The 12,500-nt window shown below is 54.6% G+C and overlaps 1 protein-coding gene across 2 annotated transcripts in view; it reads right to left on the bottom strand.

The window, feature by feature from the left end:
- Nucleotides 1–1,154: 1,154 nt before the first annotated feature.
- The window catches only part of LOC113829829 (protein sax-3), a 354,133-nt gene continuing 342,787 nt past the window's right edge, over nt 1,155–12,500 (bottom strand). The window contains exons 4-12 of one of the 2 annotated variants that reach the window (XM_070123823.1): nt 9,263–9,416; nt 8,317–8,447; nt 7,931–8,206; nt 7,330–7,815; nt 6,283–7,226; nt 5,820–6,165; nt 5,455–5,701; nt 4,946–5,169; nt 1,155–4,811 (exon numbers count right to left, since the gene is read on the bottom strand). In XM_070123823.1, coding sequence (XP_069979924.1) covers nt 4,018–4,811; nt 4,946–5,169; nt 5,455–5,701; nt 5,820–6,165; nt 6,283–7,226; nt 7,330–7,815; nt 7,931–8,206; nt 8,317–8,447; nt 9,263–9,416 — 3,602 coding nt within the window. In that variant the 3' untranslated portion in view covers nt 1,155–4,017. The remainder of the gene's footprint in view (nt 4,812–4,945; nt 5,170–5,454; nt 5,702–5,819; nt 6,166–6,282; nt 7,227–7,329; nt 7,816–7,930; nt 8,207–8,316; nt 8,448–9,262; nt 9,417–12,500) is intronic. The other variant, XM_070123828.1, reaches the window with a different exon arrangement.

Genomic DNA, 12,500 nt, shown 5'->3' with positions numbered 1-12,500 from the left:
CTTATTTTTATTACTTATTATTGTACTTATTATCACTTATTATTATTACTTATTATTGTACTTATTATTACTTATTATTATTTCATTGTTGAAATTCATGTAACCCATTTTTTGCCATTGCTTAAGATTTGCAACAAACCATTTCCCTGTTTGTTTGTTTTTTCCTGTCCATTAGTTCTTTTATCTTCTATTTCTTTTATTTCCTTGTGTTCAGATACGTATTATCACAGAATGAACTTTTGCGTTTCCCTTGGACGAAGCACAACAAGATGCTTTCGAAGTAGATTTTTCCTTCTCCTCCCATGAAAGCACTAACTGTTTACATTAGCTTTGCTTTATTGGGTTGCATTTGAGGCTCTTGTTTGTCGTGATGCATTCAAGCAACTGCATGCAACGGTTTCTATGACTATTTATAATATAGTTATTCGTCAGGTTTTTTTTTTTCTGTTGAAGTAAAGGTGTTTTTTTTTTTTTTTACTTTTTAAGATTTGATTCTGATTTTTGTAAAATGGAATTGGTTTAATAACATGAATTTCTTAATTTTGTCTCTAAGGTCAACAATGTTTAGTTATTATTTTTCATCTTTTTTAGGTGTTTATTCGCTTGTTTATTGTTTTTCTCTCAATCTGTCCTTATCCGTTTTTATCTTTGCTTCTTTTCTATATGTCAAGTACTTTCCTTTGTTTCGTATTGTATCATTAATTACTGATCCAACTTTTTGTCTTCTGATTTTTCTATTAATAAATCTGACTTTTTTTGGGGGTAAATATTAGTTTCATTTCGATGGTGGATTCAAATCTGATCCTTATATCCCAATAATCATAAGCAATATATGCAATGGAGATTAAATCCTATACCAAAATGATAAAATACCCTTTTATATCGTTTGTTTATTGATATATTACCCCATTTTTCTTTGATGGGCTGAGGGGGGAGGGGGGGGGGCAGCAATTTCGGCTTCCTGTCAGAATCGTGATTAATGCTTTTGCACTTTATAAAGGCAAAATGCTGCTTCTTAACCACTGCTTTGGCGTGACTTTAAAATCATTAAAATCAATTGACAATTTATCCATTCCTTCATTAAGCCAACATACGAATCGACAAAAGATTTTTTTTTTTTAATTCAAATGTAGGTGATAAAGAAAAAGCACAAATTTGTGATTTATTTTTTTTATTATAAAACTCTCGAATATGTCTATACAAACTGACTAAAAATACCTTTGTACACGACTCACTCCCTCCAGAAGAGTTGATCCAAACGCGCCTGGGTCAACCTCACCCGGGGGCGATTCCCCTGGCACTCTCGTCCCCGGGGCTCTGCTCTCACCAGCTCTTATACCAGAATGCAAGCTATTTTACTCTCTCTTTTTCGTTAAACATGTTTCACTGTTTTATGGGAATCATTTAGAACCTGAAAGGATTGTATTCTTTAAAATCTTGGGTCATCTCTCTCTCTCTCTCTCTCTCTCTCTCTCTCTCTTTCTTTCTCTCTCGCTCTCTCTCGTACAGCATCGTAAATGGCTTATTATTACATATTTTTTTTCCTTATGCTCTCCGTACCATTCACTGCAAATTAATTTACACGGTAATCCATTCATACAGTAATAAATATGCTTAAACGATTAAAAACAGCAATTTACATTTAAATACATTAATAAAGCAGACGTAATTTAGAGGCAACAGCGGCAACAGCAGTACGGGCAGGTATGAGAAGCACCGTGGAGTAAAAACTTGGTGGTCTGACCCAGTCTCTTGCTGGGGGAGGCGGCGGCGGCGGGACTCGGCCTCGCGCGCGGCGGGAGAGCGGCGCCGGCGGGTGTGGCAGGGCGCTCCTGAGAGACCGTATGAAAATATCCCTGTGTAAACATTTGTGATCATTACGAGTGCGGACGAGCGAGCGAGCGAGCCGACAGGGCCGGCTCTGCTCGGCGGGAGTGAGCGGGTCCCCGCCACCGCCCGCGGCTGTTCCCGTCTGGAGCCGCAGCTGCTCTCAAACCAGGGACTCAAACTATCAGTACAGTCGTGACCGCTCCGCCGTGGGGCAGACTCCACCTATACGTTAAGACAACAGACTGACTAATCCTGTATCACAGCTGAAGGGTCTGAATATCAGATAATGTTTTATTTATCTATATATTTGGCGACGACCGACTAAACCTGGGCTTTCCTCACTTTCTCTACAGGTCATGTGCCTCACGCTACGGTCTTCAGAAAATATAATAAGATCAATTCCTCCATGTCCAAAACCCATATCTGGACGAAGCAAAAAAAGAAAACGCTTTGGACAACTTTTACATCAGTCTATGTAAAGGAAACAATCCCCAAACCAACAGTAGCGCAGGCAGGAGGCGCTGCAGGCCAGCGGGGCCCAGGTTCACGTGCGTAAATAAACGGACGTCACTTTTTACATGAGCGTAACAAGTATGCGTGAGCCGTGACTTAGCACCCACAAGTATGTACGTACAGCTTATACAGAGGCCATTCATGAAATGAGAAGGGGCGGGGCGGCGCAGCACCACGTCTGAGGACCTCCAAACGGCGGTGGGGCTGCGGGCCTGCGCGCGTGTGCTGCTCAACGGGATGGACTGAATGCGATCGCTTCGTCGACAACAAAAGTACGGGGAAGTCCGTGCCATTCGGACTAGAGGTGTAGGCCGAGTTGTTTTTTTAAACTATCTATTTCTTCTTTACATCAGTTTCCGTCAAGTAATCTACCCGTCTGAATGATGAGAACAAGGCCGCCCTGGTCGACGCGGGGAACTCCCTTCCGTCAACCAGGCTTGCTTGTGCTTACTTTGGAGAAACGTGTGAAATCGACTAGCATGATGGACAGCCGAACGAGGTCGCTCGGCCACGCGCAAAAAGGGAGATGGACTTCCACCGTTTCATTCGAGTCACCCGAAACGGCGAAGTACTGGATGAGAAAGACAAAACTGTCCTACAACGAATCGAATCCACACCTCTAGCGATGAAACCGAAGGACGACCCCACTTCCTCGTTAACCTTCCGGCTAACATCCACACTTTTTTTACGCAAACTTGCTACGATACGAAAAACACCAAGGAGCACATGTGTGTCGTCGCGTTGACATCCGGGACAGCGGGGCGACGAGGGCGAAAAGTCTTAGCACGGAGACGCCGACTTCCGAGAGTCGGGTCGTCGGGTCGTCGGCACCATTCACTGGTTGCAGCGACGGGGAGGAGGGGTGGGGGCGGGGCGGGCGGTGATTGTGTGTGCCCCTCCCCCCCTCTTGCTCGCGACACGCCCCCTGTACCCCTTTCAAGTCTCTCACCATCACATACAAAAAACACTGCAGCTGTACGAAAGACAAGCAACATGAAGCACCTGTGTTTTTATTTTTTTTTAACACGACAAGAGCGGAAGTCGGCACTAACTTTACAATGACTTGACTACACATCGTTTCGCTTCCACTCCAACACAGTCAGATTTTGAAGGGAAAAAAAGCTCACGAATATAAATAATAAAATGGGGGTCGAGGGATGTAAGATTATGGTTCATGAACAAAGAAAAAAAAGAACACTTGTGATGCCCACGCAACTGTCCTCTGGTGTGCGAACACTTCACAAGCAACAGTGTCAGTGTCCTACACAAATACACTTAAAATACACTTTTTTGTCTATTGTCTTACAGATATCTCATTTCTTCTCGGGGGTTTGTAAAGCTCTTGAGTAAACGGTCTCACTGGAATTGCCGAGAAAGTTTTTTTTTGTTTGTTTTTGTTTTTTTGTTATTTCACACGAACAGAGAAGGTTCATGGAAGATAGGACGAGCACAAGAACAGAAGGCCACTAAGTTACATGTATGTTGTCCAGCTGACAACAAAAAATGTATTTCAAGCAGTAAGCACGGCGATGTATTTCTGGACTAGTGTTCACTGTAATAAAATACATCTTATGTACATGTCTTTGTGTTTGTTTGTCTATAATGCGTCAACAACTATTCACAACTCTGAACACTGATTAGCGCCATGTCGAATTCCTCTCCTTCCCTCGCGCCTCACACCAGAGGCGACGTCACGTTCGCTTGTGCGTCCAGCTGGGCGTGGTGGTTGTACTGTGGGCGTGGCTTGTGCTTCTTGGGGCACGGCGGTCTCGGCGGGCGGGCGTTGAGGGACTGCGCGGGGGCGTACGTGCTCTCGTCCGTGCTGCAGAAGGAGCCCCCGCGCCCCCACCTCGCCTCGCCGGCCGCCCGCAGCGCCTCCGCCCAGTTCAGGTCCTGGGCGTGGGAGAGCGGGTGGTGGGCGGAGCAGCAGGATCCCCCTGAGGAGCATCGGGACTCGTCCTCGGACTCCTCGGCGTCGCCCAGGGTGGAGGACTCGGGGGAGGTCCTTCCGTTGAGGAGCGGCTGCGAGTACCACTCCACGTCGCTCGTCTCCTCAGGGATGTTGCGCGGGTTGGCGCCCACGCCGACGGACACGGCGTTCTCCTCGCCCGGCTGCGCCTCCGCCGCGTAGCGCTGCTCGCCCAGGCCGGCCATCTCCAGGCGCGGGTACGTGCCCCGGCAGCCCATCATGCGCACCTCGTAGTCCGCGGCGTGGGCGGCCAGGGGCGAGGGCGGGGCGCGCAGCGTGGAGCGCGGGGGGCGAGGGCCCAGCAGGGGGCTCCCGTGCGAGCGGTGCGACCCTCCGGACGACGAGCCTCCGTACGGAAGCTGCTGCAGGAGGAGGCGGGTGGAGGGCGAGTGTCCGCGGCTTCCGGTGGAGGCCAGGGTGTTGTCGCTCGACTGGTTGCCGTCCATGAGTGGCGGCGGCGGCGGCGGCGGGAACTGCAGCACCGGGCCCGTCAGGACGCCTGCGGCAGAGACAACGGAACGTGAACGACGGCTTCTGCTGCGCCGACACTACTGGTCAAATTTGATTCTATATTTCAAAAAAATCAGCAGATAAAGTTGCTGTTCTAATAATATCGACAGAGTGCCTCCTCACCTTTATCCGACTGGTTGTTGAAGTTGTGCGAGCGGTGGCTGGCGTGGCTGCCGCTGTGGTCGCTGGAGGCCGTCTTGGTGCAGGAGTCGTCGGAGGGCTGCTTGGCGGTGCCCAGGCTCTGGCCGGGGCTCACCGGGATGTTGGGCGGCAGGCGCGTGCCCCCAGGGCCGCGGAACATGTCGCCGATCAGCGGCGTCGTGGCGTACGGCTCGGGCGACAGACACCTGCGGGCGGCGAGATGGGCGGCGTTAGTGAAGGAGGTCGTGGGAGGGAACTGAAGCTGGAATGCGACTCGCGACAGGAAATTAGGAACGATGAGGTGCACAATCCTGACTAATATATGCACATATTGAATAATAACTAACAGCAACCATTATGTCAACAAATACTATTTATAGTAATGATGATAATATTGATATTAAATATCAATATTATCATCATTGTTATTATTACTGATAATAACATTCTCGTTATGCAAGAAATCCAAACAATTAGCGATCGAGCCTCACATGCGGTCGACGTGTCCTCCGAACGACACGAGCTTGAGTCCGTCGGGGTCCTCGTAGACGTCCTCGGGCGGGCGGCTCTCGTAGCCTCCTTTGCTGGACTCTGGCGCGGGCGGGTGGTGGTACAGCTGCGTGATGGGCACGCCGCGGCTCCCGACGTCCGTGTACATGGTGCCCGTCACGCCCCTGTCCACGCCCGGCTCGCCCCAGCAGCCGGGGTATTCCGCCCAGGGGCCGCTCCCTTCGCCTGCTTGAGAGAGGAAATGGGGCGCTCTTACTAAGGTGTCAAATACTCTTCACTCGCACTCCTCTCGCTCTCCTCTCTCTCTCGCTCTCTCGCACACGAACCCACTCCCGATGCTACTCACCCTTGCTGTAGTACTGCGGGCACTTGTTGTTGTGGCGCCGGCGGTATATGCAGTAGACGACGCCCGCGAGCACCACGAAGAGCACGCCCGCGGCCACGGAGATGCCCACGATCAGGTACGTGTTGTTGTCGAAGGGCGACGACTCCTGGATGTCCGGGGGGTGCGACGTCGAGCCGGGGGGGAGGGTGAGCACCAGGGGGGACGACACCGGCCCGGGGCCCCTGGCCGTGACGCCCCTTAGGGTGACCCGGTACGTGGCGCCCGGCACCAGCCCCGGCACCAGAGTCCACGTGTTGTTCACCGTCGTGTTCACCATCACGTGGCTGCCGTTGCCTGCGTCGGTTACCTGGGCAACGAAACATTATCACGTTTAGAGAATAATAAAATAAATGATAAAAATTATTTCCTTTCAGGTGAAAGCTATTCCTCCAGAGGGAGAGTGAGCGAGCTGTTCACGACCTACCTGAAGGTTGTAGCCGATGATGCGGCCGTTGGACGAACTGGCCGGGATGGGGTCCCACGTGACGCGCACGGCGGTGTCGTTGACGTAGGAGTAGTGGAGTCCGAGGGGCGGCACCGCTGGGGGCGCCTCGAGGGTGGTGGCCCGCACGGCGGCGGTGGCCTGGCCCTCCACGGCGCGGTAGAAGGGCACCACGAACACTTCGTACCACGTGGCCGGTCGCAGGTTGCTCACCACGTGGGAGGTGGGCGGAGCGCCGTTGTCGTGCAGCGCGACCGTCTCGACGCTGAGGGCGCCGCTGGGGTTGCCGTGCTGGGTCTCCAGGGGCCGGTAGCGCACGTACACGCCCTCCAGCAGGTTCGCGTCGACCAGGAGCTGCCACGTGAGCCTGAGCGAGGACTCCGACATGGGCTCCACGCTGACGAGTCTCACGGCGGACTGCGACAGCCGCGCCCTGATGTCGTGCAGCGGCGGCGCCCCGCCCGCGCCCTCGGCCAGGGTGCGCACGGTGTGGGTGACGGGCGACGGCCGCGACACGCCGTGCGAGTTCCGGGCGCGCACCACGAACACGTAGCGCGTGTCCGGCCGGAGATCCGTCACGGTGATCGACACGGGCGTGGGCGTGTGGCTCGAGGCGGCCGTCTGCTGCGTGGAGGCGGTGGCCCACGCCCCTCGCAGGTCCGGACTCCAGTACTGGACGGTGTAGCCGAGCAGCGACGAGGAGCCGGGCCGCCCGCGCCGCCAGCCCAGCGTCACGAAAGTCGTGTTCACGCCTAGCACCGACACCTGCCCGGGGGCCTCAGGCAGAGTGCCTTCGTCGGGGATCTTGAAGAAGGCCACGTTGGGGTTGGTGGGCTTGGCGACGACCATCGAGGCCGTCCAGGTCGTCTCGCCCGCCTCCGACCGCGCCGTGCACGTGTACACGTCGGTGTCCGACATCTTCAGATCTGGCGGGAGAGAAAGGCGTGAGGAACAGTGCGCAGCGGGCCTCGCCGGGCAGACTGCGGCTTCAAACCCCTTCAGAAGCAAAAAGAAGCCTCGGCGACTTACCTTTGATCCTGAGCGTGCCGAGGGGCGTGAGGGAGATCCTGCCGTGGGCCTTGATGGGCTTGCCGGCGCGCTCCCACGCCACGGAGGGCTCGGGCGTCCCGCGGGCCTCGCACGGCATCTCGCCCTCCGTGCCCAGCGGCAGCGTCTGGTTGGACGCCCCCAGGGCGATGATGGGCGGCGGCATGTCGGCCACGTCCTGTACCTCGAGGTGCGCGCGGGCGAGCGCAGAGCCCGCCACGCCCACGGCCGAGCAGACGTAGTAGCCCTGGTCCTCGCGCTTGACGCCGCGGATGGTGAGCGTGTTGTGGGCGTCCACGAACCAGCGTCCGCCGCCCCACGTCTGGCCGGCGCTCACCACGTTGCCGGAGCCCTCGTGCGTCCAGTAGGTGGTGGGCGGCGGCGAGCCGGACGTGGCGCACTCGAAGGAGGCCGTGCCGTTGATTCCCACTCGGGCGTCCAGGGGCGTCACCGTGATCAGGGGACGAGCTGCGCAACAGAAGGCATATTTGAAACCGAACTCTAGAACAAAAAATATTCACTGTAACAAGACATTTGGTCAGTCCATGGTCAGCATCATGGACCGCCATGCTTTGGTACTCACAGTGGACGTTGAGCGTAATGTTGGCGGCCACCGAGCCGACGGGGTTTTCGGCCTGGCAGGAGTACACTCCCTGGTCCTCCGGCGCGACGTGGTGAATCCTTAGCACCTGACTGCTCTCCTCGAGGGCCATCCTCCCGAGGGGCAGCTCGCCCGGAGGATCGACGCGCCGCCAGAAGACCTCGGGCGGAGGATCGCCGCCCACGCGGCACACCAGTTCGACGGTGGAACCCGCGGCGCCCGTCACCGAGCCCGACGACGACACCAGATGGGGCGCCACTGCGCGGACGGAAGAGAAACGGATTATTTTCGAACTATCACGTTTTTCTTTACACAACAGAGCTTAGTCTATTGCACAAGACCGAGGAGCCTCCAGAAGCCGTACGTACCAAGGACGGTGAGCATCGCCGGCGGCGTCTCCCTCTTGCCGAAGACGTTCCAGGCGCGGCACACGTACTCGCCGGTGTCGGACACGCGCACCCCGCTGATCACCAGGCTCCCTCCGTCCACCAGCCGGTACCTGAGACGCGAAGGGGGAAGGTTAGTGCTGCTTCTGCCCCCGCCCGCGCGTGGGCGTCGTGGAAAGGCATCGGTCGCTGGGATACCATCCTGTGATTCCCCTGCACTGTCACTGTATTTCAACTAGATAGTGTGAGTGTGGGAGTGGGAGTGTGTGATTGTGGAAGTGAGTGTGAGAGAGTGTATGTATGTGCATGTGCTCGCATATATATTGCCTCATTTAAAAATGACTACCCTATGCCCCTCCCTACCTCGCAGCTCCCCCCCCCGGCCAACCCAGGCCTAGTCCCAGCAACAAGACATAAAGCCTGTTACGCCTTTCCTCGGCCGCTCGCCCCGCCGCCGCCCCACGCGGCGCCGGGGGTCGACGCCACCGTTCCCCCAGCAGGCCGCTGTAGAACAAGGACCTCCCAGGGCGATTCTTCTCATTTGCATATCCTGATGATTCTATAACTATAGCTCCCCCGACTCTACTTCCCCCCGCCCTCAAGGTCTGTACGCCCGCCCTGCTGCATGAAGCTTACAGACTTCTTAAACTTCTATGGTTGAAACAGTCGCCCATCTACTTGTGTTACCTTTACAAGAAATTCTGATTTACTTTTCACCTGAACAAGAAGACGTACAGACGCACGCACACACAAACACACACACACACACACACACACACACACACACACACACACACACACACACACACACACACACACACACAAACACACACACACACACACAGCCGTATGCACACACAGGTACGCTCACGCACTCAAAATGACGTCCGCCTCAGGCGCCGTCTCCCCGAAGGGCGGCGCGACTCACCTGTGCTGCGTGGCGGGGTCGAGCGGGACGCCGTCCTTGACCCAGGACACCGCGGGCTCCGGGTTGCCGCGGGGAGGCAGGCACGCGAGCAGCGCCGTCTCGCCCTCCGCCACCCGCGCCTGCTCCGGCATCACGCGGAACTCATCCCGCAGAACTGGAAGGAAGACGAGCGAAGGTTAGGGGCGTTGTGATGCCGTTGTGCCGCGCCGGAGGCGTCGGCGAACCATACCAACAAGGCGAGTGCTCTGTGTCACTCGAAACCTGTCACATCGTCAGAAACTCTCTATTGAAAGATGTTCGCAGTATCGAGTGATAACACTGCACTCAAGCTAAACACGCCATTCTGCTTCCATGTCAGCGCAGACCGGGTTCTGAGACGACCGGGAGCAGGGCTGAGGGAAGGAAAAGACCGACACAGGCCGATAGGTTCCTGCAAGAATCCCCCCCCCCCTCGCCCTCCTGCATCTAACCTCCCCCAGGATCCCCGCCTTCTCCCAAGACCAAACGCGCGCCCTCTGCACTCGCCGCTACTCGCCCTCGCCGCAACTCCCGCCTGTCTATAAATCGAAATCTCCTCGCAATAATGGACGCCTCGGCCGCCCTTTATTGCCCGCCCGTAACTCACTCCTCTCCACAACCAATCACCTTAACGGCGTCGCTGCTCACCCGCCCACGCCCCCTTCCTTCTACTGACTAATGGCGGGTGTGGGCGGACCTCAAGCGCTCGCCGCCCACCTGCGGGTATGGCCCAGCGCAGCACGCCCACCGGGAGGGCAATCCGGGAGACAAAACGTTTCCTCGCACACCTGCATGAAACCAAACCTTTCTGTACGCGCGCAGAAAGTACACACGGCAGGGCATACACGTGTCCGCGCCCTCTTACCGATCACGCGTGAGCCCCAAAAGAGCCACTCGTGTGCCTGAAATACGACAGGAGAGTATAATTAGTTATTCAGGAGACGAGTTCCCCCGGCCGCCCATGTCTGGTACTCCTGCAACACCACGTGCATGTCCGACGCCCTCGCCACATGAATATACGGCATGTGCATGACAGGCAACTGCATATGCAATGGCAACCACTCGAAAACAAGCGCACGAGGCGTCCGAGGTTGAATTTCTTGGAAGACAAGCGTGAGATGCGCTCAGGAGGAGGAATAAGAGGAAGAGGAGGAGGAATAAGAAGAGGAAGAGGAGGAGGAATAAGAAGAGGAAGAGGAGGAATAAGAAGAGGAAGAGGAGGAGGAATAAGAAGAGGAAGAGGAGGAATAAGAAGAGGAAGAGGAGGAATAAGAAGAGGAAGAGGAGGAGGAAGAAGACGACAAATGAAGATAGTAAAAAAGAGAAGGAAGAAAAAAGAGGAAGAATATAAAAAGGGGATTTTACGAGGAGGGAGAAGAAAATGATAAAGAGATGGAGAAGAGGAGAAGGATATTTAGTAAAGCGAAAGAGGATGAAGAGAAAGAGAAAGAGGGAAACCGAAAGAGAGAGGGAAAATGGATGGAAACGAAAAACGACAATAAGAAACCTCAACATATAATATCTCCTAGTAATAAAAAAATAAACGAAAGGTCTGAAGAAAACGTGAGGATAACAAGGAGAAGAGGAAGAAGAAAAAAGGATTAAGAACAACACAGCGTTGCCTCCTCCCCTCCCTCCTCCCCCCTTCTCCCCTGCCCGTACATCTGAATCTGCTGAGTGCCCCCTCCCTCCCTCTATCCCCCTCCCCCCCTCCTCTACTCGCTCACCCCCCAAGCCGACAATGGTCACTTTGCATGTGTCGTAAATAAACGTACAGGTTTAGGTGTCGTGCATGCGCCCCTCTCCCTCCTCCTACCCCCTCCCTTCTTCTTCTTCCCCTCCCCGCACCCTCCCTCAAATACTCGCCTCCCCCTTCAGCTCTCTCTCTCCCTCCCCTCCCTACCCAATACCCCTCCCTCTCCCCTGCTTCTCCTACCTCCCACTCCTCTCCTCCTTCTCCCTACCTTCCTCCTCCCTCTCCCCCTACTTCTCCTACCTCCCACTCCTCTCCTCCTTCTCCTACCTCCCACTCCTCTCCTCCTTCTCCTATGTCCCTCTCCCCTCCTTCCTCCCTCCCTCCCTCCCACCTCCTTCCTCCTCCTCCTCCTCCTCCCGCCCCCTGGAGTGCGCTCTCCCCTCCATCCCTCTCCGTCTTGCCACTCCTCCCACTCCCTACTCCATATATCTTAACTCCAGTGTACGACGAGCGCTGATCTTTATCAACTGCAAATTATAATTTATAAGGATCGTTAAAAACACGAAAGAAAAAGACAAGAAAAAAAGAAAGAAAGAAAAAAACAACATAAGAGAAGGATCGTGTAATTTTGCGTTGATATTTTGCGCCGATAAAAAAGAAAAAAAAAATAGCTCCAAATTTTTATCGAACACACAACTATATAAACATATTAGAAAATACAAGAAAGCAATAGAAAATATAAACATCGAGTAAATACAGAAGAGAAAAAGATGCACACAATGCCACCATCACCATGAGCGCAACTTGCACCATACGCCTACAACCGCACAATCTTCACCGCCGTCGTTATCAGCAGGTCATCGCCGCTGTCGTCGCTTTTGCTTTATCACGCCGTTCATCAGAGAGAGAGAGAGAGAGAGAGAGAGAGAGAGAGAGAGAGAGAGAGAGAGAGAGAGAGAGAGAGAGAGAGAGAGAGAGAGAGAGAGAGAGAGAGAGATTTTTTGTGTGCGCGTGTGTATGTCTGTGTGAATGAGCGTTTTCTTTACACTCAAAAAATTTATGTCTCCCAGCCTCTCTCTCTCTCCTACTGCCTCCAGTTCTCCCTTCCATCTCTCTCTCTCTCTCTCTCTCTTCCTCCTCCCTCCCTCCCTCCTTCCTTCCCTCCCTCCCCACCCACCCCACCCCCAGCCATCCTCAAATCGCAAGCATCATCACCTCATTGCCGCCTGGTGGTGGTGGTGGTGGTGGTGATGGCGGTGCCCCCCGACCCGCGCCAGCCCACTCTCGCCCTTACGCCCCCCCGCCCGAAGGTTGCGCTCCCCCGACACGCGCCCCCAGGAGAAGATGGAGGGCCTGCAAAACACACTCTTACAGGCCGGGGCGAGATCGTGTGGGAGCGCGGACACGAGGATCGCCTGTAAGTATAATCTAAACGCCGAGTTCACGCGCGTAGGGCAGGGGGTAAGGGGGGGAGGGGAATGGGAAGTGAAAGGGGGAGGGAGGGAGGAATGAGGGAAGGGGAGG

This window comes from Penaeus vannamei, chromosome 1 (assembly GCF_042767895.1).
Source record: "Penaeus vannamei isolate JL-2024 chromosome 1, ASM4276789v1, whole genome shotgun sequence".
Classification (NCBI taxonomy): Eukaryota; Metazoa; Arthropoda; class Malacostraca; order Decapoda; family Penaeidae; genus Penaeus; species Penaeus vannamei.
The sequence above is the reverse complement of the archived record's forward strand: the minus strand, read 5'-3'. Positions and strand labels throughout refer to the sequence as shown.